Source organism: Phoenix dactylifera, chromosome 14, assembly GCF_051530095.1.
Source record: "Phoenix dactylifera cultivar Ajwa chromosome 14, Ajwa_hap1_PhDact_Kaust_v1.1, whole genome shotgun sequence".
NCBI lineage: Eukaryota > Viridiplantae > Streptophyta > Magnoliopsida > Arecales > Arecaceae > Phoenix > Phoenix dactylifera.
Window position 1 is genome coordinate 27,606,312 of NC_143203.1, and position 27,040 is coordinate 27,633,351.

The window sequence follows — 27,040 nt, forward strand, 5'->3', positions numbered from 1 at the left end:
CGCTAACAGAGCTATAGTCTTGAAAGATGGTAAAAGATGGAGTCGTCTGTGCTTGATGCGCAGCATGTTATCGCCATCATTACTTGCTGGGAGTGTTGCTGAGAAGCGCAAATCAAAAGCTACCTGAGCTTGTGGAAGTTTTTGCAGGCTTCCGGACCATTCATATTTATTCATATTTATCGAAAGACGGATAGTATTACTGGTTGAATTGCTTGCTATACTGCTCACTAGTTTGGAAAGTTCCGCTGAGAGAATCTCTCGAGTCTATTTCTTCCCCATGATTGTTGTTCTTTGGCGGCAGTGGCGAAAGGAGAGGCTCCACCTCGGTGGATTACAGAGGAGAGGAATGGCAGGTTTGAGACTTGCGAGGGTCCTGCACGGCTTACGGAAACCAGGGAGGGAATTCCGATTTCGATATTCTATTTCCAAGAGAAATAGAAGTAAATAAGCCCTATTTCCAGGAGATTTAAGAGTTCGTTCCCGAATCTCACGAAGGCCGGGAATAGAAATTAGTGAAAAATCATCGGCGGGACTCGAGTTCCTGCGCAGAATTCGTGCAGAGCATCAACAGAGTTCGTGCAAGAAATGCATGTAAATATCGGGATCGAATTTATTCGCAAGGTTTATGCTGCGTGTTAATGGAGTTGGTGGACAACGTCATTGCACGGCACCTTCAGTATCACATGCAAAGCTCATGTTTAGCAGCAGCATAGGCTGTGCCCACATAGCTCATGCTGCCAAGCAGTAATTTTCACATACAAAGTTCGCATTGATGTGCATGGTTCACGCATGACATCAACAAAGTTCGCAAAAATTGCTCATGAAAAAGCAAGAAAAGAGTTCGTTGCTAAAGCCTGTGCAAGCAGGAATTGAGTTGATCCTTGAAATATACGCCGTGGTAAAATATTTGTTTTACAAAACTTTTGCTGTCCTGGAGCAAAGAGCTCATGGACAAAGATCGTGCTAGGGACAACGAATTCGCGTACAGCACCAGGGTAAAATAAGTGTGCTAGGGGAATTAAGTAAGTTGTACCTCAGAGGTAAAATAAAATTGTTTAATCAAATAATTACTGGCCAGCCATTCACCATATGTTCTGTTTAATTTAAATCATCCACATCATGCCGATCTTAGCATAATTAATGACCTACAAATTTTACAGCTCATTGCTCATATAACATTTGGGGTGGGCATGGGAACGCCAAACTATTACAAATAATACAATCTAAATAAAGCCGATGTGGCCAACCATGGGTAACCCGGTCTACCAAAATGTTACATTACAACCCACACATGGTGGATGCTAACCTCGATATTTGGAAGTCTTGGAGGTTGGTGGCTCGGGCTACTCAGTTCATTAAATTTTCAGCTGCTTATGCCATGTCATTCTTTGACCAGAACTGAAGAATCATTACCACTATACTCGATGATCCCAACAATCTCTTCCAGGCTCATATCCAGAATCGAAAACAGCCTGGAACATACATTCGCCATGAACAAAAGTTGAATGTTCCATCGGACCCTTGAGAAATAAGCACCTGTAAGTTGTTTTTTGATAATTTTAGAAGAGTAATTTACTATAGAATTGAAAATAAGTAAACTGGATGAATGATAAATTTGTCAGACCTGGAACAGTCTACCAAAGGATGCAGTGATTACTCCTTTACTTGTGCTTCAGGTTCTTCTGGCCTAGTTTCTGCTCATCACCATGCCGCTGAAAAAAATGACGCTTTAAATACAAGGAGGCTGAAGGCAGCACATAATTGATATATGATAGTATAAATTTTATCAAACATAAACATATCATTCTGTTAAGACCTTAAACAACCGGTGGAACCATCTGACAGATTTTTCTTGTGTAAGAATCCAATCCATGGCCATCTCATATTCAATTGTATTAGGCTGGGAACAGTGTGACGTCGACACAGCCTTTTTCTGAAAACAGAAACAGCTTAAGCATAGAAAAAGAAAAAAACAAAAAACCAATACAAGGAGATAATTGATCTAGTTTAATTCAGGAAAAGAAGCAATAATCACCATATCCTCTCGTTGCAATTGGGACTTGAGCATGACAGACGAATGACCAGTAAATGTAGATGATTTTGGCAGTGGCACCTTCAACATGCCTTTGCTGCAAGTAAGGGGTCTGCAAAAACCAATACACCAAATCAGAGGGGGAAGAGGAACGATTCTAGTCATTATAATACCTTCAAATGTGTGTGTGTGTGTGTGAGAGAGAGAGAGAGAATGGTTGAGTTGAGCAATCTAGAACATAATATACCTCAATTCAAAAAAAAAGGACTTCTTGACTTCAGTTATCTTGAACATATAATAGTATCAGCTAAAAAATTCTAATATCCATTAAAAAGTCAAAATTTGATCAACAACTTTAAGTTGCAATTATCAAAAATTATGAAAAGGCATTGACAATTTTCTCAAACGAAGGGAGCTAATGCATTAGGAACAAAAAGGAACCTAGAACACATATACAGAGGAGGAAGTCTTGAATTGAGATACACATGCTGCTGCTACCTAAGTCAGTTGCATCAACATGTGGTTAAGCTGAAAAAATGAATTTTTTTGCATGGGACCCCCGAAAGAACTTCAACACGACCAATACACTCCACTCTGACATTTACAGGCACATAACCTAATAAAGCTGTCTGAGGTAAGCCCCCGTTCACCAGACCACAAGAAGGAATAAGCATCACTAATAAACCAACTGGATCTATGCATCTCCATAAGCAGCAGCATAACAACTACTAAGTTACAATATGAAATATCTTCCATTACACGCACTCCTACAGAACCTATGTATTGTTTTTTAGTGGATAAATAGCCTCTCAATGTGTACTTTCTGAAAGTAATTCAGCAAGTAGTTGCTTATAGAATAATCGCCTTCCAATAAATTGAATTTTGCAGTTTCAAGTTACTTGCCGTAAAGATGTTTTAAGGTATACCAAAGATGCTAGAGATTTTAACCAATGACAGTGAATGATGTCCTATATCTTATCGATGCTGCCAGATATTTTGCCACATATAGAATTGAACTGCACACTTGTAGAATCTCTGACAGTGGATTAAACAATTTTCATCCATATAATTGCATCCAGAATGTGCCCACCGTGAACTAGGTGGTAACCTGACAGAGGGATGGGAAGGGGCTGTAAAATTGCTGAAACAAGTCTAAACTAATGTAGGCACCAAGCTTCACACACATCTACAGCTGAAAATAAAAAATCTCCACTATCAAATATTTAACAAACATTGTGTCACTAGCAAATGTATATTGCAATAAAAAAATCAATACCTTCCTTTTGGCAGCATTAAGCATCCCATATTGATCTTTGAAACAGCCAGATCTGCGGCCTCCTTTGTTTTAAAAATCGCATATGCTTGACCTACGATACAAGAACATTCATCACTACTGCGCTACCAGAGAAAGAGGAAAGCAGTTTACTTTGTCGTGCATTTAGCAAAGCAATCAGGAAAAAAAAAAAATCCAAATGCCGACGCACCCTCAGTTCCCATTTTATTCATTTTCTTCTCAAAGTTTCTACAATACAACTATCAGATGGATTTTGTGCGATGACATACCGTAATTAGGATCTTGAAATGTAGCCTGTTGAATAACCCTTGCAGTGCAACTTTGTTTCAAAGCGAGATAGATGATATCCTATTACAAGACAGATCACAGAAACAGACCATTAAGCACCTTATAAGTTACAGCATCTAATTCTGATTCATTTAAAGCAAAACATTAAAAGAAAAGAGATGGACCAAAGATCAAATGCCAGGCATAAACACTAGAGTACAACATCAATCTACATACAGCGTATTAAAGGTTCTTGCTTTTGTCATGTCAGACTAGTCCAACTCAAACTTAATTTTTGTAGCTTGGCCAGCTTTGGGGCTTGGCGCACTTGAGTTTGTTGCAATTCCTAGACAACTAAGTTTGTTAACTATTATCTTTTGAACTCACAGTATCATTTTAAGGAAGATGCAGAGGCAAAGCTCACATTCACAATTCGCAGCATCGAGTGCTGCCTGCAAAGGTGGGAGAGGAAGTACCATGATTATTGGACGCTTGAGACATTAGGGGCCTATTTGGATATTCCTATAAGATTGGGTTAAAAATCCTATTGGAATCGGGTCTGTTGGCTAATCTAGCTTGTATTTTCAAAGAGCCTATCCAAACCCAGCCTAGATCCTAGCCCTTGAGTTGTAGGAAGAAAAAAAAGACCTCCATAGGTTTTTTTTTCTTTCCATAGTACTTGGGCTAGGTGGTATTTGGATGAGACAGGCCGTGTTTAAATGGATGGCCCAATCCATGGATTCTACATGATTTTCAGCCCAATCCTATAGGAATATGCAAACATGCCCTAACTAGGCACCGTCAAAATAAGCATACTTCCTCCTAAATGCTAGGATATTGGGAATCTATCTAATGAACTACAATAACTTGTGCACCGTGAGCTACCATCATGATGTGAAATTTCATCAACCTAGAGGGCACAAACCACCACATCAAGGCCAACCTTCATATTACCCTATACATGGGAAAAGAGCTCAAAGAGGGGCAAACCGCCACTCCTTCCTAGAAATTATCTAGTTTGTCCAAAGTCCGCAATCTCGGTACCGAGTATTATACTAGTTTGTTATTAGTTCAATATAACACGGGTCGGTACGATATGGAATACATCCCATATCAAAATAGTTCTCAAACCATTTTTTCGCCTTTTTATCTTGGTACACCTCGGTATTACGGTCCTATACACCTCAGTATACAGGTTCGTACACCTCGGTATGGGTTGGTACACACCTCGGTATACCGGTCCTATACGGAACAAAAAAACCTAATAGTAATTTTATGAGGTATTCATACAATTTCATATATTTAGGAGGGTATACATGCAAAAAAACCTAATTTTAATTAATAAATGACACCATCACACCAATTGGAGCCATCTGAAACAAAGATTTTAGATCTTGCTTGCTTGGAGGGAAGACAAGAAAAAACAATGGCAATAATAGAAAGGGAAAATGACACCAACTAGTTGACAAAAGCAAAAATCAACCAAATTAAGGACCATACTTCTACTTCCGATGATGTATACGACGGGTCCAAATTCTCAATAAACACAAGTGTTCCTTGCTCAGCAGCATTCTGCATCCTCACTTCCCAAGGCTGAATAATTGAATAAGAAAAACCAATAAATCAAGCAACTATGTACTATTAAAAATGCTTTTAGCATACATTAAATACTGACAGACAAGATCTGAATTTCTTGCTTTATTTCTTCAAAGCTCATCAAATAAAGCAGATGATTAGACGGAATCCAAAAGTACCAAGAGCATGAATATACCTAGCCTCATAAGCTAAATTTGTAGTGCAGATATAAACAAAAAACAGTGAACAGCATTACTAACCTAATAAACATATTACAGCCTGTTTGAAGACCCTAACAAACTAAAAAGTAAGTTGAACTCCTCTAGCATCAGTAATAAACTGAAATCACAAAAATTACTCATAAAATGAACTTACTCTTTGTTAGATACGATGTTGGACTCTTGACTTAGATGACTGTACATACTGTTCTTTTATAATTAAAAAAATATCCGGACAAATCTTAGTTACCAAAAGCAAGTGGGTCTCTTAAAAATAGTTTGAATAATGAAATGTTTAAGAAGCAGCCAAGCGGGTGTGTAAATAAGTTTCCAGAGAGATTCAAAGCAGGTTCGCCACCCTGAGCAGAAGCTTCCTGCCACCAAGTGATATTTAAAAAAACACGTCACACATCCGTGTTGTTATGGAACACACACTTGATAATCCTAAGTTCACTTTCGATGCAGAAACTATAAATGAGGATCTTACTGCACAATGTTTGCAATTGTAATTTCCAATAAATGATGTACTGGTCATGTCCTACATGTTCCCCATGTAATGCAAATTCATAGAGGAAGGAGACCCATTTACTCAATTTTTGGGCTTTCTATGTTATACTTTAGCAATGCCCTGATAAGTTGAGACTTCTGGCAAGGCTTCTTTCAAGAGCAAGGTCCAAGGAGATTTTTGAGATTTTTGATATTACTATTTCCATTAAACATAGACAATGAAGATAGCATGTGTTCAAAAAAGAAAAAAGTCCAAAAGTTGCCCCCTTAACTTGGTATGAACTATGAACTTGGCATGACACTAACACTCACTGTCCTGTGTTGCATATTTCATGTGAGCCCTTTAAAACAAGGATAGTGCCATTAATTGTGCCAGTGCTACAGTAATTATTGACAAGTGGGTAATTATAATTGCAGCAAGCAGAATAAGATAAAACAGAATAGGCAAAAGAAAGGCCATATATAGTAAATATTTGTCGCAATGCACAAGGAAAGGATAATTAGACTACCTCAATTGCACTGGATTAACTTTAAGGAAAATCAACTAATAGCAAAAGATGCATACAACTAATACAGATGACTATGATTACTTTATTAAGGAGAAATCATATGAAAAAAATGAAAAGAAAGAACATGGTAGTAAAACAAAGGCTACTCACAAGTCCCTTGAACCACTTGCTTCTATCCTGTTAACATGACAACAAAAATTTGATCAGAGTAGAAATTTTCTTGGTTTTGCATGAAAAGTAACTTTTTAACACAACATAAAAAGTCCAAAAAAAACAACCATTTCCAGATGCACGGAAAAAAAGGGCTTCAACTGACATGCTGAAGAAACTTAAATAAGATCAATTCTTGTGCTCGATAACATAGTTATACACTTTGATTTTATTCATTCCCTGATTTTCCTTTTGCCAATGCAGTCATTTGGACACTATAGCCATATTTTAATGTACATCAAAAGGCTGAGACTTTTAATTCTGCCTAGGTACAGGATTTTTTTAAAAAACACTAGTCCAAGGACAACAATCTCACCAGTTCTGTATTCGACACAAGACACTCGGTCGAACAGTTACACCAATACAGTACGACAGTATCAAATGACAAACCATCAATTGTCAATTGAATTTGTTCCAGCAAGTAAAGCAGATAACTAATAGAATTTAAATTTATTTTATCAGGTCAGATGGGCTATTTGATATCAATAAAAACTTATAGGTAACGGGTAAATTTACAATTGATAAGTTGTAAACCAGAGTTCAATGCTGCATAGAAGTGAATATACATAAACAACCAGACTTTTCTAGGTCTGTCTAATCCAGTCACCTGAAAAGCCCAAGATAACATTATAAGAAAGCACGTAGCAACACAACCACATATCAAGGTTTCGGTTTTAAGTCCTTTTGACTTTTTATATGACCTGAAACACTAAGGATGGAATGGATCAGCACTAGAAGTAAAACCAAAAAAACATTAAAGTTCTTAAAAGATGAGAGATCCGGATAGGAAACTTCTGGTCATTTTTGTGCTTAAGTCAATTCTTGTGAAACAATCACAGATCATGAGAATATATTTGCCAGGTTATTGTCAAGTTATCAAACCAATCAAACGGTTACCACTAGGAAGGTTTAAATAGGTTCAGGATTATGATGTCCTTTGCAGTTAGAGTCAGCAAGGTAATTAGAAAACCTAAACATGATACGTCATGATATTAAAAAACCAAAAAGACATGATACGCGATGATATACTCATCACATATCAGAATACTAGGTTTGCTAGGTTACATCATGTTATCAAAGGATCGCCAGTAAGAAGGTTTAAATAAGTTCAGGATTATGATGTCCTTTTGCCAGTTAGAGTTAGCAAGGTAATTAGAAAACCCAAACACTAGAAGAATAGAACAAGAAATCAGAATTCACTCATGTATATAATTGAGAATATGTCTCAAAGTAGCCAATCCATGCTATTCACCTACATGCCATCATAGAATTTTGATCATATCTTGTAGCTACACAAATAGGCTGATAAGCTTAATAATGTATTTTTTTGCTCTTATTTTACTTCTAAATCCAGAAAGCACCTATTCTGCTCCCATACTGGACACAAGTCGACATTATTTCAGTTTAATATCAACTAACTCAGCTAAAATATATTCTACATGTTTGTTAGTCTTGTATCTTCAACTATAGAGTGAAAATCAAGTTGCATGATATAAGCTCTAAATTAGAATATTTTTTATAATCAGAATTGAAACTCATTCCATACCATATCCATTTGCAGATCCTACCACAAAAATTCTCCTTATCTTTGTGTATGAATTAGTCTATTATTAACATTGTCACAAGTCCATTCGCCATTTCATACCAGGCAAAATATATTGTCAAGCAGCCAAGTAGATAAGAAACCTATGCTCATGGGATCTGTTTGCAGATGTGTACCAGTGCACTTTCATGCCAACATGTGATCAACATGGATGTAACTTAAAAGCAGATTGAAAAAGAAGAAATACCAAACAACCATGCAGCATGATTGGTATGATACATCACCTTGAGAGGGTTTAATAAGACAAAAGCTAAATGGTTGCATTTTATCATCATTACACATCTTGCAATCTTCACGTGATAACTTCATTTTTTAGTGCATACACCTGTCATGGTTCACCAGGTAATAACTTGTTTGTTGTTTTCCATCCAGTAAGTAAACCATAACGAGCAAGCTGTAGCCTCTTATTCTAAATTAGCTTGATCAATTTTTTGCCTTTCTTGCTTTTGTACTACAATTCTTTATGGATGAAAAGGTCTACCTTTTGGTAAATCCAAGCTTTTTCAAATTCTTCCTGCAAATTTTCAGATTTTCCTAGGTCCAACAAAGCTATCAAGACATACCAAAAACCTTACATTTTGAAAACAGCCAATCTTTGAAAAGATGCACTATGTAAGTTTTCTCCATCTGAGGCTTGTCATGGTTACAGCACGTCCACCTTAACAATCTCATCTCTAAATGCTCACCATGTGTTTAAGTTACTGCCAACAGTTTGATCCATACAATAATTTTGATGTTATTGTTTGTCTTATATTATGAGTACCCTGTTCTATCACCAGGCAATGTTGATCGAGTCCACAAGTGAATGATACAAGAAAAAATAGTAGGACAATTTTCACCTGACAGGTACAATAACAATCCAAAACCATCCACTAATATACAAACTGAAGGCATGATAAAGTGGGAGGGACGTAAGGAGTAAGCTGAAAAGGCACATATAAATGATGGGGTATAGATAGCTCCCCTCATGCAGCCATGCTCATCAATTACAACCTACAACAATGTAGCATCAATGCATGTAGTAAATATTACCGCATCTGGTCTCCTAGTTACTTCCAATGTTTGAGGGTCAGCCCTTTTATCTTTGTTTGCTGGAACAGAAGGAGATGCCTTTTTCAAGGAATTATCTAAAGCTTCACTGTTCTTCTCACTAAGCTTCGCCTTCTCAGAAGATGCCTTATCTAAGTTTTTTGCTAGGTCATCAGTCAATCTCATTTTCTTTGAAGGTTTTTCTTCTGAACTTTGATCTCCATCACCAATAGCTTCAAACTCTGGCTTCTGATCTCCATCACCAATTGCTTCGGATATTGCTTCAGTCTTTGGCTTCTGATCTGGTCTTCTGGTTGCTCCCAATGTTTGAGGGTCAGCCTTCTTATCTTCGTCCGCTGGAACAGAAGGAAATGCCTTCTTCAAGGATTCATCCAAAGAATTGGTTTTCTTCTCACTAAGCCTCACCATCTCAGAAGACACCCTATCCGAGGGTTTTCCTGAGCCATCAGCCAATGTCATTTTCCTTGAAAATTTATCTTCTGAATTCTGATCTCCACCAATTGCTTCAAATGTTGCTTCAATCTTTGGCTTGTGATCTCCATTACCATTTGCTTCAAATTTTGGCTTCTGATTCTCTTTCCAATTTAAGAGATACTTAACTGAAATACATTCAAACAGACAGATCAGAAAAACTTGTTCCAAGTTCATATTACAAACACAAACAGGCAAATGGCAGTGAAGTACTTGCCTTCAACACCAGCTATTCTATCTGCTATCTTTTCGGATATTTCATAGCTTCCAACATCAAATGTGCGATAGAAGATGTAGTCAGCCATAGCCAATTCTTCGCTGGAAGGTTGTTGATTCTTCTCGTCCTTTGAAGTGCAGATTACCCAACATTTGCCAGCTATAGCTTCCTGATTTTTTTGAAAACAAAATGTTGAGGTAATATTGCCAAATAATTATTTTCTCAAGGACATTAAAAGAAATAAAGCGGCCATGGATCCAAGCAAAATAAGTAAAATAACATGCTTCCATCCAATGAAAACAGAAAAAGTGCAGCGACCAGGGTCTGCTGAACCGACCTGTACCGGTCGGTTCAGCCCGAACCGGACCGGTACCGACTGGAACCGGTCCGGTTCCAGTGTGTAAATCGGTTCCGACCCAATATGGGTCGGAACCGATGGTTTCGAGCACCATACCGGTGCGAACCGAGGCGGTTCGCACCGGTACATGCTCGAACCGGTGCGAACCGCTCGGTTCGCACCGGTTCGGTGCTGGCAATGAGGTGCCAGCGCTGTGGCACTATGATAGTGCCACAGCGCTGGTTCAAAGTGCCTCTGGCAGAGGCACTTTGAAAGTGCCACAGTGGCACTTTCAAAGTGCCGTTTTGTGCGGCACTTTGAGCTTTCAAAGTGCCGTTTTATGCGGCACTTTGAAAGCGGGAGGTTTAAATTGCCGCTTTGTGCGGCAATGCGACCGAAAGTGCCGCTTTGTGCGGCACTTCGCGCGGCACTTCGAAAGTGCCGCGCTGTGGCTCACAGTGGCACTTTTCAAAGTGCCACAGTGACCCAACGGTTGGCTATAAAAGCCAACCGAATACTGAAGGCTGAAGCCACAAGTGCATCAGCTTAAGTGAAGGAAAGGCAAAGAGAAAGGAGGAGGAAAAGAAGAGAAAGGAAAAGACAAAGGCATGAAAAAAAATTAGAAAGGTCGGAGAGCGTCGTTTTTCTTGAAGAAAAATCATCCAGCAAAAACAAAATAAGGTAAAATTCCCCTACATTGTTTTTTTAATATTTCATTTAAATTGCTTAAAAAAATTAAGTCAAAAATTGCCAAAAATTAGGAAATGATTCAATGATTCCATTTCGTTTTGAAATTTTTATATGTTGTTGATATATAATTTAATTTAATTGCCAAAAATTAGAAAATGATTCAATGATTCAATGACATTAACTGTTTTTTTTACAGAATTTATATAATTTATAATTTAATTAATAAATTTAAAAATTAATTTTTAATTACAAAAAAATAAAAATTGGAAAAAATTAATGTGGTCGTAGGAATGGAGCCATCAAGGAGAGGGCAACCCCAAGAGCGTAATATTGGCTGGGAGCATGGGAAGATGCTCGGTGAACGTCACCAGTTTCAGTGCAATTATTGCCACAAGTGCTTCAAAGGAGGAGGAGTAACCAGATTAAAGCAGCACTTAGCCGGTAATTCTCGTGAGATATCTGCATGCTCGGAGTGCCCACCGACCATCCGTCAGCTGATGAGGAAAAACCTCGCTGAGATCAAAGCAGCCAAGGAGAGGGCTGCCAAGCAGAAAGCGGAGGTGGAACGCCAAGCTGCAGAAGCACCTTCCTATCACTTGATGGAGTCACAGGAGGCCGAGGGTCCAGATGAGGAGGAGGCACAGATCCAGGCTGCCATGCGGGCGAGTCTGGATGATCGATGGCAGCAGGAGGAGGTGGCGAGGCATCGGGCTCGATTTGGGCCCTCGTTTTTTGAGTCAGGCGCCGGTTCTGGTGGAAGCAGACAAGATCCAGAGTTTCAAAGGACAACATCAGTCAGGGAGGGCGAGGGCAGAGGACGTAGCCGGATTGCATCTATCCTGGGTGGTTTTGGTAGCCGAAAGAAGTCTTCCGGAGGGATTCCTCCAGGTGCGTCAATCCATGATGTAGATCCGCATGCCTTCCCCAGAAGAGATTCGAAGCAGCAAAGAGTAGACACAATGTGGAAGAAGGAGAAGAAGAAGGATATGTGGCGAGCTATTGGATCCTGGTTCCACTTCAGCCAAATTCCAGCAAATGCTGCAGACAATACATACTACAAGTCTGCCATTTCTGCCATACAGACTGCCGGTCCCGGTGTTGATCCTCCAGGTCCGAGGGACATCTACGGTGAGCTTCTTGACAACAATAAGGAAGAGCTAGAGAATTGGATTGGTTCATATAAAAGCAAGTGGCCCACATATGGGCTCACTCTGATGTGTGATGGTTGGACCGGTCCGACAAAGCGGGCCATCATTAACTTTCTGACATACTGTGATACGAAGACCTTCTTCCACAAGTCAGTTGATGCTTCGGATAAGGTGCACAACGCCTCATACATCCTCAGACTTATGGAGGAGGTGATTGATCAGATTGGAGAGGAGAATATCGTGCAGGTCGTCACTGATAACGGACCGCAATATAAATTGGCCGGGCAGGTCTTGATGGAGCGGCGACCACAAATTTTCTGGACCCCATGTGCTGCACATTGCATCGACCTCATCCTGATGGATATTGGAAAGATCCGTAGGGTGCAACATACGGTGGAGATAGCCCAACGCATCACCAGGTATATTTATAGCCATACTTGGGTTCTTTCATTAATGAGAAGGTATGCAGGGGGAGAAATTCTTAGACCAGGAGTCAAACGGTTTGCTACGAATTACATTGCACTTGATAGCCTTATCGAGAAGAAAGGAGCCCTACGTCAGATGTTTGTTAGTCCCGAGTGGCAGGAAAGTAGATATGCCCAGGCCGGCACTGAAGGAAGCAGGATGGAAGACTTGGTAAGCAGGCAGTCATTCTGGCAGCGGGCCAATGCGATAGTCAAGGCTATCAAACCATTATATGAAGTGCTGCGGGCCGTGGATAGCGAGAGATATCCCCAGATGGGCTTTTTGTATCACATGATGGAGAAGGCAAAGGCTCAGATCATGGAGGCAGATGTAGCCCATGCCCAGGAGTACATCGACATCATTGAGCGGCGGTGGGGAGCCCAAATGGGTAGGGAATTGCATCTAGCAGGTAAGCGATAATATTGATAATTATACTGATTGATATATTTGTATAGTTATACTAAGATGGTGTCATCTATGTGCAGCATACTATCTGAATCCCCGGTTTCAGTACGAGAGTGGAATTGGTATGGATGATGAACTTCTTCATGCTCTGCGTAATGTTATTTATAAGATGGAGCCTGATCCAGAAGTCGCCGCGTTATGTATAGAAGAGGTAACTATGATTTAGTAACATATGTAAATATATCAGATCTTATATTATTGACATACTACAACAAGCTTCTTTCCACAGACCAAATTATTTAGAGAGGTAGCCACAGCTTTGGACAGCGACCAGCTGTCGTGAGCAAGACAACTATGAATCCAGGTACAATACAAATCTGCAAGACATTTTTGCATCTGAATTATCTTCAACTATGAGGCCATCATATATATAAAATGTAATTATCTTCAATATTTTTGCAGCTGAATGGTGGATTCATTTTGGCGGATCCGCAAAAAATCTTAAGCAGATAGCTATCCGGATTCTCTCCCAAACGGTCTCCTCGACTGGCTGTGAGCGCAACTGGTCCACCTTCGGCCTCATCCACAGCAAACAAAGGAACCGTTTGACACAAAAGCGCCTCAACGACTTAGTTTATGTGCACTACAATCTACGGTTGAGGCTAAAATGCATTCAAGAGGAAGTGGAGCTCAAGTATGCAGATCCCATCTATAGAACTTTTACAGATGATGATGATAATCCTATGCTCGACTGGCTTGCGGCCCAGCAGCAGGAGCCCGAGCTTGATGAGCCGGGATCACCTCGACGACCAGCCAGTATCATAGCCACCGAGGCTATGGTCGATCCACAGCAATGGGCTGAGCGCAACATTCCACGCACTCCTACAGCTGATATGACGTGGCTAGAGGGGAGCCAGTCACCGCATGACTGGTCCGATGCTCCCGTTCAAAGAGATGATCCTCTCATACGAGGACGAGGACGAGGACGAGGACGCTCTACTACCCAGTCGACTCGATCAGGAGGGCATCAATCCCAACAAACAAGAAAAGAAAAGGAAAGGGCCCCAATGGAGAGTGTCGAGGAGGAGACTTGGACCAGCAGCGATGAAGATTCTGGTGGTGATGGATCTACTAGCCATGGAGGAAGTGGAGGACAGTATGGTACTAGTTATGAGACACAGCCGGAGGGAGGTTTTCGATACACCGGTGAGTCTCAGTTTACACATGCTACACAAGATACGGACCACGGTAGGCCGTCTGATATAGGCCGGTCAGATACCATTGCATATCGAAGAAGAGCTCCTCGAGGTCGTTCAAGAGGCCAGGATGCACCTTCCATATGGAGTCGAATCCATTGATATATCAAGTTCCGAGTCTTCCTATTATCCGCGGCCTCAGCCAGCCTATGGATATGGTGCATCAGAGTCATCTTCCGGTAGCTACTATCCTGCGCAGCCCGGAGGATCTTACGGATCGGATTTTAGTGCCGGCATATTCGGATGGGCCCCCTATCAAGACAACTCTCAGAGCCAGAGCTTCAGCGAGAGATCCGAGAGTTCTTATGATCCAACGCGCATTCCTCGAGGATTGAGCATACAAGACTACAATGCCGCTTGGTTAGAGGGATGGGTTGATCTGCCTTCATATTATGCTGATGATCCAGATATTGACGAGAAGCATCGCCATTCGACCCGATTTTAGATATTCGAGAGTGATTTAAACGTATGTAATTGATTGTATCTTAATTTGAAAATTTTTTATGTTCTTCATCTCATTATTTGAATCATTTGGAAGTAATAAGTTGCATCATCTAGTTTTAACCTTAAACCTAAACATAAAAACATCCAAAAAACTCCAAAAAAAAAAAAAACGACGATGGGTCGCTAAATGTACCCTATCGGTACGGTATCGGTTCGGCTCGGTTCGGCAACGGTACCGTACCGATACCGGAGCCGACCGGTACGTCGGTACGATCGGTACCGCGAACCTTGGCAGCGACCAATCAGATAAAAAAAAATGGTATCGGACAAAAGAACCTTTCAGTCATTGAGGGATGGCAGTTACAATGACAGGCCAACGTTGAAATATGGCAGCATAAGACAAACAACATACAACAGAGAACTTGGGAATATATCTCGCTGAATCACATATAGTGACCATTCATATTCCTCATGGACACGTCGCAATCAATCCTAGAGCAACCCAATACGGGTGCACAAGTACATTGGGTAATCACAATACCTGATACAGATTGATTTCGAAAGGTTTTATATAAAGCTAGCTGCAAATTTTAGGCTAAACAAATCGATCTAATGAAATACTGAACATAAGGAGAGTGGAAGATGCACGGAAAAATCACATTGTCATCAAGACGGAATAGAGGAAATACAAAAGGATAATACAAGTTGCGACGTATCATGAGCACAATTTATGACAAATTATGAAGGTGAAAATATTTCAATCCATGACTGAGTTTAAGCAGTTGATTGACAGATCGTAAACTATATATCGATGAACGTGGCTTATATATGAATGGATCAAGACTAAAACACTGAAATATCCCATATAATCTGTGCTTAACAGTGTCATGGGCAAAACAAAGACGAGTTATGAGTCCATGTCTCAACAAATACTAGAGCTATCAATAAATCTCCAGCCAAAGATAATACTACTCTAGCAAAGCCCTCCATAAACAAAATGAAAATGGGTAAACAATTATCTCAGTTAAGTTCCTTGATGTTGTCTTCTATCCTGTTTCTGTTTGGCTCTTTGGCTATAATTGCTTTTCTGTTACCGTAGAAATATATATAGGAAAATTTCATTATAGATGGAACTAGCTTGACTTATAGAAAAGATTATATATTGAATCTCCATTCTCTCTTTACCAATCTTTGGTTCTTCAGCTTTCCTCTCAAATCACTCGAGTTTCAACCTAACAAAGGTGAAAGATCAAAAGATAGGGGAGGGAGCCAGAGAGATTCTTTTTTGAAGCAAAAGAAACATGAGGATGCCGGTACTAGGACCGTATCGGTTGGCGAGCAATTCATTAACATACAGGTACGTACTTACCAACCCAATGCATACTGGAACCAGGGGAAGGAGAGGGCGAGGGGGGAGAGAAGGAGAGAGAGATCAGGTTGCCTGGGCCATGAATGATGCCTCCCTTAAGAGGGTGGCAAGATCCTCATCCAAGGTCCCGACCTCTTAATCCAACCCACAAAGATCCACAAATTCCAAACTTTGGGTTTCTTGATTATCATTGATCGAGAGATGGGGAGGTCAAGGGGCTTCGAATCCGAGACCTTCAAGAATGTACAGTCGATGAGGAATGCTTACTGGAACAGAGGGGGAGAGGAAGAAAAGGGAGAGGAGAGTGATCTGCTCACCTGGGCTGTGGATAATGCCTCCCTCGAATCCAACACCCCGATCCTTTGATCCAACCCAGAAAGCCTCGAATCCAAGCTTCTTGATCTCAAATCTGATTGCTTGGTTGCTCTTTGCTGCAGATCATCATCAATCGGGAGATAGGAAGGTCATGGGGCTTTGTACTCACAACCTTCAGGAACGAGCAGTGGACGAAAGACGCTTACCAGAACCAAGGGGAGGGAGAGGGAGGGGTGGTAAGGATGAAGAGTGGAGAAAGAGAGAGAGAAATCAGCTCACTTGGGCCATGGACAGCGCCTCCCTCGAATCCAAAGTCTCGATCCCTTAATCCAACCTAGAAAGGTCCTCGAATCTAAGCTTCTTGATCTCAAATATGATGGCTTGGTTGCTTTTTATTGCATATCATCATTAATAAGGAGATCGAGAGGTCGAGAGGCTTTGGATCCGTGACCTTCAGGAAGGAGCAATCGGTGAGCAACACCATGGACGGGATGAACGGGCAGAAACTAGGAGGGCGGAATATCACCATCGACAAGGCCCGGTCCAAAGGCGCCATGGGTTCCGTAGTAGTGGAAGTGAGTAGCGGTAACAGCGACGATCAAAGCATTGGAGGAGAAGAGGACGATAAGGCAAGAGAGGAGAATGGCGAGAAGATGAGTCGAATGCTCAAGAGTGTGGAGTCGAGCTAGAAGCTTCAAGAGAGGGCGAGAAATAGAGTGAGCTAGTGAGGAGTTGAACAGGTAAGGAGATGAGTCAGACCAAAAAAATAAACCATCTCAAACCGAATCGAAGGGCCATTTTGTATCAGTAACCATCCAATTCGGGTCAATATACAAAAAATAGTAGATTTTTATTTTCCCTTGAATTTCTCACTTTCTATAGTAATTTGAAACATTAAAAACTTTTTCAAACAACCTTTGGGCTAAAATTTCTGTGGTTAAAAATTGCTATGGAAAATCTCAATTCCCATGAAATACCATGGGAGTCGTTTGCATCCAAACAGGCCCTAAGTGGTTTATTCCCCAAACTGGCAACGGCACCGAAACAATTTTGAGCCCATTTGGTTGCATTGCCACTTCAAATGTTTTATTTTCAGAATAGAAAAACAAGGAACAATGACCTAAGAATTTGTGAAATGAAACATATTATGACATTTTTTGCACAAAATTTTCAAGGATTATTTTGGTTCAAGAATACAAGTGTTGTTGGCACTAGCCAGAAAGCAACTAACATGACATGTTTTGTGTTGTGCAGTGCCATGATAAGGAAAAGGTGATAAGAAATCAAAACCCTTCCTAACTAAAAAATTAAATAGAATAGCTTAAGAAATGCGATGTCAACCAAATGTCGGATTATTGATACAAGGTGAGCATAGTATATGTCAGATGGTATAGACAAATATTGGCATATGCTTATAAACCATGGTCTGGATTCCTGCTCCTAGCCTACCGACAAGTAGGGCTGCGAGCTGATCAGGTTGGATCAGAGACTAACACGCCTAAATGCAAATCACATATGAACTGGGTCAAATAAATCTATCCAAGCCTTCCATATCCATCCAAGTTAGATTGCTCAGGTTTAATATTTAAAAATCAATCCATCACATTTTTGTGGGTCACATCGAGTCAAAAACAATCCAAGCACAAACCACAATAAGGATGTATAAATTGATTGCCTAACGATACCGTAAACATATTCTACATAAGATTTGATTGATAATGACATATAAACGACAATCATGAACACAAATTAATAACTCTATGTTAATTCTATCAATAGAAAGAACAAAAATTATACTTACAGAGGGTTTTAAATTATATAATTGGATCTATTCTGGTTGGTTTGTTTTTCGATTGGAACTTAGTGATTTAGATCCAGTCCAAACTTGTAACAGGTCAAATTTAACAATCCAAGTCTAATCCAAATAACTTGGGTGCAGATTGAAAACGTTTCTTAAATTTAATGTCAATAAGAGTTAAGCACATATTATGAAAATTTAGTTATTTAAAACAAAGTAAAATGAAGGAGGAGTACATAAAAAAAATGAAAAAAAGATTTCCAAATAGTAGGGAAGTCAAAATACATGGCACGAGTTATCTTTTAAGATTGCTTCCAAGTTAACATTATTATTAGACTACCTAAGTTTGGCTTGCATGCATGACTTTGTTGCTTATTGGCCTTCACATGCACTTACATCATCCTCCTTAAAGAATCCAATCCTTGAGTTAACATGGCCATCACTCAATGGAGTTAATGTTTTTTCTAGATATTTTATCATCTTGATTGTTATTAGTCTTTTCTTTTCAAAATGTTGATGTATTTCCAATAGGTATTTTTGCAATTCTATGGATTGCAAAGATTAGAACACTTATAGATTGCAAAATATAAAACATATGTAAGGATTTAATTTTAGTAACATTTATTGTTCACCCAATAGCCAGTGTTCATGATAAATTCCTCTCATTGGTAAGATTATGAAATTATCTAGTATTATTCGTAATGTTGATAACTTGAGCCACTGTAACATAAAAACTATGTACCCTAAGTGAGTAGATCCTCCAAAGAAATCTCAAGTTGGGTATTTCTGTCAAGTATTATACTTGTCCTTTTTAGCATGTCATTTTGAGAGAGAGGGAGGTCTACCTGGAACTCTAATTACCCGAAGAACAAATGCTTGGGGATGCACCACCTAAGCCCTAACCCAGAACCTCAGATTGCTAAGCAAAGTGTCACAACTAAGGCAAGCCCCTAGTCACTTTAGCAAGTTGTTATTGCCACATCAATGTTTTATGAAGTTTATAATGGCTGAAATATCTAGGGGACAATAAGTGTAGTATGTTATCTTCAACCCAAGATCCGTAGTATCGGAACCAACACCCATGCCGGTAGGTCGGCGATACAGTATGGGACGATACCGTGCCATGCCGTTCTGACGCATACCAACAAAGGGAAACCAAAGAGGGAGGAGGGGGAGGAGAGAGAGGAAGAGAGAGAGAGCAGGAGAGAGGGAGATAGGGAGAGGGAGGGGGTAGAGAAAGATGATGGGAGAGGGAGAGAGGGGGGCTCGAAAGCCCTCCTTTCCTCCGGTCATCTGCAAATGCTGCTGGGCGGAACCTTGTTTAGAACAAAACAGAGGCTCGGCCAAAAGAGAGGGAGGAAGGGAGGGAGGGAGGGGGAGAGAAAGATGTCAAGAGAGGGAGAGAGGGGTCTCGGAAGCCCTCCTCTCCTACTCTAGTCGTCCGCAAGGGCCACTAGGTAAAGCCCCTATTTTGAACTTCACTTAAAATTAAAAAAAATTAAAATATAGGGACGAGCCCCTATTTCATTTAAAATAGGGGCTCCGCCCAGGCGGCCCCTGAGGATGAGCAGAGGAGGAGGAGAGGGCTTCCGAGCCCCCTCTCTCTCCCTCTCTTTCCTTCTCCCTCTCCCCTTACCTCGCCAATTCCTCCAATTGAAGGGTGGAACCGCCCCAGTCCGCCCTCGATACAGCCCAGTACACCTTGAACCGAACAATTAGGGCGGTACAGTGGTCCTTGCTTCAACCTTAATCTGATGAAACAAAAAAACAACTAGTCAAAGAATCTTACTTCATCACAAGTGGCCTCCATGTAACCTCTCTCTCCTTTGTTAGGTCTTTGTCCACATCTAACCTCTTTCTCTATATGACCATGCATCATCATTTCTTCTCACAACCCATTCCTTACAAGCCCTTATTTTATTGCAATCCATGCCACTCGCCAACTCAAGTTTTGAAGAAGACGCAAGAGTAAGATGAGGTGATTAGGCCTTAACAAGGCCCAACTACAAGTTTCAAGACATCAAGCATAAGCCTCATGGACTTCCTAAAAGTTTAAAATACAAAAAAGTATGATTGGATTATGAGCAATATAAAGGATGTTAGCTTCATGCTTGGACTTGATTACAAAAAATTTGTAGGGATCAAACAATATGGAGCAATCATCACAAATCTTTAAGGTTAGCATAAAAATAGCTCACCATACTTAGGATAGAAATTCAAGCGTACATAAAATTTCTCCCAAAATATATTAAACAAAGTTATTTCCTCTCTTCATTAGTTGTGGAAATATTAGTCCACATGTCTTTGCCTCCCAATTTAAGGTGTAACTAAGACAAAATATGAGCACCTCGCACATGCCTCCTCATGTGATGTGACTCACATGATAAGTACACACCCACTATCCTCAAGGCTTTTTTTTTGAAGAGCCTCACCTTGAGACACGAGGCAAACTCAACCTCAAATATACATTTTTAAACAATGCATCAAGAATGTGGAAATAGGCATGCAATTAGCTTCTAAACAAATATCACGCAACATATAAACGGAGACAAAGTATCATACATTAAAAACAAAAATTGATAGTTAATTATACCATGCTCGCATTTCATCACTATCCAAAAGAATGTCACCTTCATCTAATAGGAATGCTAGAACTATATTACAATAAAAAATGAATTATTTAGGCTCGTACTCTCATTGTCTCAAATACTTCTCATTTAAAATGTAGTTTATAACGTCAAGATTTATAATTCTAATCTTATAGAATTGATAGTAAAACAATTATGAAAAGGTTATGAAGTGTAACAAACTCCAACATTATCAAGTGAAGGGACATGAATCAAATTTACCAGTTCGTTGACATTGGAAAGACCAACACCTTCACCAGAAGCCATAAAGATCTCCTTCTCCAATGGCGCGTGATCTCCCAAATAATTTTGAATTTCATTTGGGCGAAAAAACCATAAAATCTTAACTCTCTTATGGCCCGATTGTTCCCATATCTTCAATATCTTTCCGATATACGGCTCGGGCTCACCGTGCTTAGAAAGGTAAACACAATCATATAACGAGTAGTTCACATTATCAAATGTGAATGACTCATAGAATTGACAATCCCTTTTTGTACCACCAATTCCTCTTTTTTTACCCCAATGAAATTGAATGTCATCATTACTTCGGTCCTTTGAATGAGCCATTGCTTGACTAGCTTCAAACCGAAGCAAATGAGGCACAAACTGGTGGTCCTTAAGAGCCTAAAATAAAAAGAAAGATAAACATGTCAATGTCAAACAACAATTAGAAAGTATGAAGTAACATATCGAATGGCAAAGTAGATTGTATTAGTTTGAGGGAAGTTTAAACAACGAGTGGCATCAACAAGGCATTGTATAAAGAAAAAAGATCGAAAGTTTCCAAAGAAAGCCTAAAAGACATTGAAAAGGCCTATCAAGGTGAAAAGAATATTTGTTCAATGACCAAAAGAAGCCAATAACATGGTCATCCTATAAAGATAATTAAATTTTTGAGATATTGAAATAGTCAATGAGCTATGATGAAATATAAATAAAGGCAATGATCCCACTTAACTGTTGCAACATGACGTTATAGGAGGAAACATCACATTTATCCTATGCATATTTATGATTGTAACTCCAAAATAGAATGGAGTCAATCATAGGTAAAAGAGTAGCCATTGCATGAGGCTCCTAGTATTGCTGGATCTAAGGGGGGTCATGGCATGCAGCATTACTGCCATGTGCGGAGAGCCTGTTTCCGTGTTTTGAACTTGAGACCTCCTAGTCAAAATGGAGCAACCTTACTGTTGCACCAACGCTCACCCTCAAATTAATCATAAGTAAACTTCATATTCACCTAGTTTGACCCACCACGCAACCGCTAGGTGTATTTGACTTGAAGAGATTTCCATTTGAATGGGATACATCAATATATGTAATGACAAATTAAAAGGAGCAATTTGGGCAGATTTTGTAGAAACGTAGATAATGTCCAAATGATATGCAATAATTACAAGATAAATAAAAAATCTAGATTATTTATGTCTCCAATATGAGATAGAGATAATTACCTAATAGCCTTTTACCATGCCTACTAGAAAAAAGATAGGTGCGGATAATGTTAATGAAACAACATTACTCCTTGAAGAAGCAAATGATATCTTCCAAGTTATGCTTTTGATACCCTTCTCTCTAATAAAGTCTGCCTTATACGGCAAATGGCATTCCAAATGTATCATCTTATATACATTATATTGTCAAAACCATGGTGGTTTCGAAGTGTAAACAAGATGAACACGAGCAATCTAGGCTCAATACAAGCTTAACTCGAAAGGACATGAGACCACCGTTTATGAGACAGCCGCAGAATGGTCTTTGATTCACCGGTGAGTCCTAGTTCACACATGCTACAAAGAATAGGGGCCACGGTGCACGATCTGGTGGAGCCCGCAAAGATTCGATTGCATATAGGAGACGGGCTTCTCGAGGTCATTCAGAATACGATGCAGCTGCAAATGATCTCGCGCGTAGAGTAAGATCTATAGATGTATCAGATTTTGAGTCGTATAGTAGATCCTATTATTCGTGGCCACAGGCAGCCTATGATCCATACAGATACGAATATGAATATGGTACGTCTGAGACATCTTCCGATAGCTACTATCCTACGCAGCCCAGAGCATCTTACGGATCGAATTTTGCTATCAGCTTATTCGGATGGGCCCCTTCATAATCGTTTTATAAGCCAGTTTATCAGTCAAAGGACACCTCTCAAAGCCAGAGCTTCAGTGAGAGATCCGAGAGTGCTTATAACCGAGAGCGCGTTTCTTTTGGGATAAATATACAAGACTACAACATCGCTTGGTCAGAGAGGCGAGCTGATGTGTCTCCAGACTATACTAATGATCTGGATATCTACCAGACACATCGCCACTCGACGATATTTTAGATATCGGTATGTATATTGTACTTTAAATATATATAATTGATTATATTATTTTATATTTTTTATCTCATTACTTGATTTGAGAATATTTCATGTTGCTTCTTGTAGCATGCAGCATCTCACTAATTATTTTATATTTTATATCATTTTAAAACAATAAGATGCATCATTTAGGTTAAACCAGGATCATAGAAACATCAAAAAATATCAAATTGGAGTTAAAATCATTGAAAAAGTTCAAAAAGATTGATTACCAATTAAATTAACTTGAAAAACTCCAAAAAAAAAAGGATGTACCGGCATGCCCAAGCGTATCATGTATCGGTACCGTACCGAACCGATACCGTACCAACCCGTCTGCCAACCGGTACGAATTTCGGTTCGGCGGACCTTGTACTTACACAAGGACAACAAGACTTTCTTTATTTGCACAACTTGAACAGCACTTTGAAAACTTTCTAATAAATACACATAGAAGCACCTTAAGACACCTTCAAAGTTGCCAAAATTGCATATAGTGCAGAGAGGAAGAGAGTCTCACTAGAAACAAAGAACATTGACTTAACTCACTTAAATGCAAACTTAGAAGCTACTGGTCCAAAAGGAATTGGATCATTGATGTACAAGACAGTTATATGTCTGTTTGTATTTACACCATAAGTTTAAGCTTATTTATGTTATCAAACATAATTTAATAACATTAGTTTGTATGATAAGTTACTTGAAACTATGCAAGGCACATGGTAAAAAGCAATCACCGCAGATACTTCAGAATATCTGTGAAGGTAGATTTTGGTATCTCTTCACAACTAAGTTTGTTTATCCAACAAGTGTATAGCTAGTATAAAGTACTTGAATGGAGTGAACAAATTCGAAATTGATCAAAATATCTTAACATGCAAATTGCAATATTCTAACAAATTGTGCATCATCCTATGTCAGTGCTTACAATCAACTGGCAAATAGTGAATGGCATGACCATAAAATTAACGCATTAATCCTAGCCTTTATCCAAACTTTTAGTATGACAAAAAACACAATTGGATGATCCTTCAGCCAAAAAAGAACAATAACATCATCCACTTGACCAAACACTTATATGATTTTGTTATCATTTTTCCCGTAGCTTCCTTGGCACATGATCATGCATATAGCTTTCAGCCGATCGAATGTGAGAGCCCTTCATTTTGTTGCATCAATAGCAGCATTAGATGTGACTCTAATATAACATGCTAATTATGTCTTCAAGAGAATTTGAAAAAAGAAAGATTTAAAAAGTACTTACACTAGCAATGTCGCAAGGATTAAAATCTAGGTCCACAATCTCGGTTTCAAGTACCATACCAATACATTACCTGTTTGGTACAAGACGATACCCACCCCCTTATTGAGATAGCTCATGGTCCCTTTTTATCATGGTACCACTTGAAATTGGGCAATACATGTACGTACAGTATGGTAGACACCTTGGTATGAGGCAGTACTGCTTGGTTTGGACCGTGCAGGTCGCTTCCGGTTGATTCAGGGCCTGTACCGAGCTGAAACCTTGTCTCGCCCCAATTCCGACTCAGTATGGGTCAGTACACCCCAAACCAAGTGGTTCGGGATGGCAACCATTGATTGAAATGCTTGGCAATGAGAAGAGCATGCATAAAAAAATTTGTGTTTGCAGTAATGATGTTTGGTGGATATGGAATACAGGAAGTTGAAAGAAAAAACACAAAAATCAGTTAGATCATTCCCCATATAGATCTAGAATGGGCATGCATATGCAGGTTGAAAAGCAAAGGAGGGGTAGGACTAAGATTACTTTGATGAAGGTGGTGAGGAAGGATTGAAAGAATTCATGTGAAGAACACATACCTATGTTGTAAGACACCACTTCCACATTTGATTCATGTGGAGGGGCTCCATGCAAATGTCAAACAATTGACTCTGAATGTGGACTCAATTGGGCCAAAAAATAGATAGTCAAATGTTAAGACAGCAATGACTAAGATTGGGCATCAAGAGTCAAACAATAAATGAATGGCTAGTCAAACTCATATTACCTTGACTACCCCCCCACCCTCCCAACCAAAAAAAAAAAAGGGAGAGGGAGCTTAGACAATGAAAGAAGGCAAGGTTTGAGTAGTACTTAATTGGATGATCCAATGTTTATGTGGAAATGTGCAAATTATTACTTGAAACTCAACTAAAAGAACTACTTCTGTTCGCTTTGCTCATTTTGGTTGAAGATTATCTATTTGTTAATGAAAACATCTTCTTGCCAAACATGTAAACCAATCATTATAAATCTAAAATGAAAAAAGAACATGGCCCCAAACTTTTGCCATAATCAGATTAGAGGGTCATGAAATGCGTTGTAATTTGTATTTTGAATCTTAAAAGCCTAAGGTTTCGATGGCTTCAACTTACAATACATTCGCCATATCCCCAACATTATAAACAGCTTCGCTCCACCCTAAATACAATTGTTTACAAATTGAAGAAGTACCTGAACAATACAAAATCATGCAATTGTATGGCCAGTGCCATAAACAAAATTCTCCTTCTTGCCATATATCCTGAACTAGATCAGAAGTGCTCCATGTAAGACTAGTCAAACACCACTTAGCATCCTCAACATTAGAAAAAAGCACATTTTATTCCCTTAAAAAATTAATGGAGCAATCGAACAGTAATTACAAACTCATAATTCTAGGGGCAATAAAATCACATGACTGATTCGTGGAAAAAATAAAGTTCTGATCCAATTATCTGATCCAATTAATTACTTCAAAACACCTTTTATCTATGCCATTTCTCTTTACATTTAACTGCAAATGTCCCACAAAACTGCAAAGATATACGCTTCTTTTCCTCTCTCTTTAATTTTCTGGGGAGGGGGTTTTGTGAGTGGGGGACACCTGATAACCTACAAATTATTGACTTTAGACCATCTCAGGCAAAATCGCATGTCCCATGCTGCAGCATTAAAAACCATACAAAATTATATTTTGCAAAAATTATATTTTGCAGACTCAAACACCTTCATCACTACCGCAAAACAACATGGAAGAAAAAAGACACAGCATTGACCTACAACTATAAGCCCATCCGATAAAACATCACAAGGCAAGTAGGAAAGCAAATGACCAAAAAAATAAAGAAAGTCTATATAGAAGCGCGAAGTAATACAAGATACTCATAAACAAGCCCTAACACCAACCATCAAGAACATGATAAAGAAAAGAATGCGAGGTAATGGTTGCTTTCGTGCCCTAAAATATGTGCACTGCATCAATATACAACATATACGAAATGGTTCAAGAACAAAAAGAACCAAAAACAAACCCTAATTCCAATAAGCAAAAACCAAGAACAGAAACACTGACAAGATTACAAATTTTCCATGTGCCAAAATACCACAAATACAAGGAAAAGTGAAAAAAAAAAAGGAACCATAGAAGCATCAATTGGAAGATATACCTTTCCGGATCATAGACGGAACCATCTCCAGAGAAATCACTCCCGAACGAACGAAAACCACAATTCGGCACATGTAATTTCCCCCCGAAGGAGAGAGAGAAACCCTGAGATTAGAAGGAAACGAGCATCAGGTTTTCTTTCCATTGTAAACAGATCGAGAGAAAAATCAAGCGTGGCGACTAGGGGAAGGGAAATTCGAGCTGGAATACTTACAACAAGAACAAATGGGGAAAGCGAGGCCAAGAGAGACCGTGTGCAGCTTCGATTCGATTCTAGAAAAAAGACGGCGATGAAGGAAGGGAGTGGAGGATGGGGCGGTAGAGCTCAGAACCCTCGTCTCGTCGCCGTCGTCGTTCAAGAACTCGGGAGAGTTCGGAGAGGGAGAGTGGAGAATCGGACGGCGGACGGCAGATGGCTATGGACAAGA

At 39.5% G+C, this 27,040-nt stretch overlaps 2 protein-coding genes across 4 annotated transcripts; one reads left to right on the forward strand and one right to left on the reverse strand.

Annotated features, from left to right (window-relative positions):
* Positions 1-1,051: 1,051 nt before the first annotated feature.
* On the reverse strand, positions 1,052-27,040 carry LOC103697498 (protein ANTI-SILENCING 1-like). Of its 3 annotated transcripts, XM_039132498.2 has the most exons (13): positions 26,827-27,040; positions 26,614-26,717; positions 21,030-21,434; positions 9,954-10,122; positions 9,248-9,864; positions 6,553-6,579; positions 5,094-5,186; positions 3,596-3,674; positions 3,309-3,399; positions 2,036-2,144; positions 1,817-1,933; positions 1,625-1,712; positions 1,052-1,536 (listed from the first exon to the last, which is right to left on the reverse strand). In XM_039132498.2, the coding sequence occupies exons 3-12, from the start codon at positions 21,375-21,377 to the stop codon at positions 1,662-1,664; spliced, it is 1,701 nt and encodes a 566-aa protein (XP_038988426.2). In that variant the 5' UTR covers positions 21,378-21,434; positions 26,614-26,717; positions 26,827-27,040; the 3' UTR covers positions 1,052-1,536; positions 1,625-1,661. The 3 variants fall into 3 exon arrangements, with proteins under 3 accessions (XP_038988426.2, XP_088566591.1, XP_088566592.1); XM_088710465.1 differs by lacking the exon at positions 5,094-5,186; XM_088710466.1 differs by lacking the exon at positions 21,030-21,434 and having other exon boundaries at positions 26,827-27,036.
* Positions 11,137-14,495, forward strand: LOC120112736 (uncharacterized). The gene is made up of 2 exons (XM_088710934.2): positions 11,137-13,007; positions 13,451-14,495. Exons 1-2 carry the CDS (start codon positions 11,271-11,273, stop codon positions 14,354-14,356), a joined length of 2,643 nt encoding a protein of 880 aa, XP_088567060.1. The 5' UTR covers positions 11,137-11,270; the 3' UTR covers positions 14,357-14,495.

Coding starts and splice junctions, on each gene's coding strand:
- LOC120112736 (XM_088710934.2), top strand. CDS start 11,271: ATGGAGCCATCAAGGAGAGGGCAACCCCAAGAGCGTAATATTGGCTGG. Junction 13,008..13,450: donor AATTGCATCTAGCAGGTAAG/CGATAATATTGA, acceptor ATTATCTTCAAT/ATTTTTGCAGCTGAATGGTG.
- LOC103697498 (XM_039132498.2), bottom strand. CDS start 21,377: ATGGCTCATTCAAAGGACCGAAGTAATGATGACATTCAATTTCATTGG. Junction 9,865..9,953: donor TAGAATAGCTGGTGTTGAAG/GCAAGTACTTCA, acceptor AATGTATTTCAG/TTAAGTATCTCTTAAATTGG. Junction 6,580..9,247: donor TAACTAGGAGACCAGATGCG/GTAATATTTACT, acceptor TCATGTTAACAG/GATAGAAGCAAGTGGTTCAA.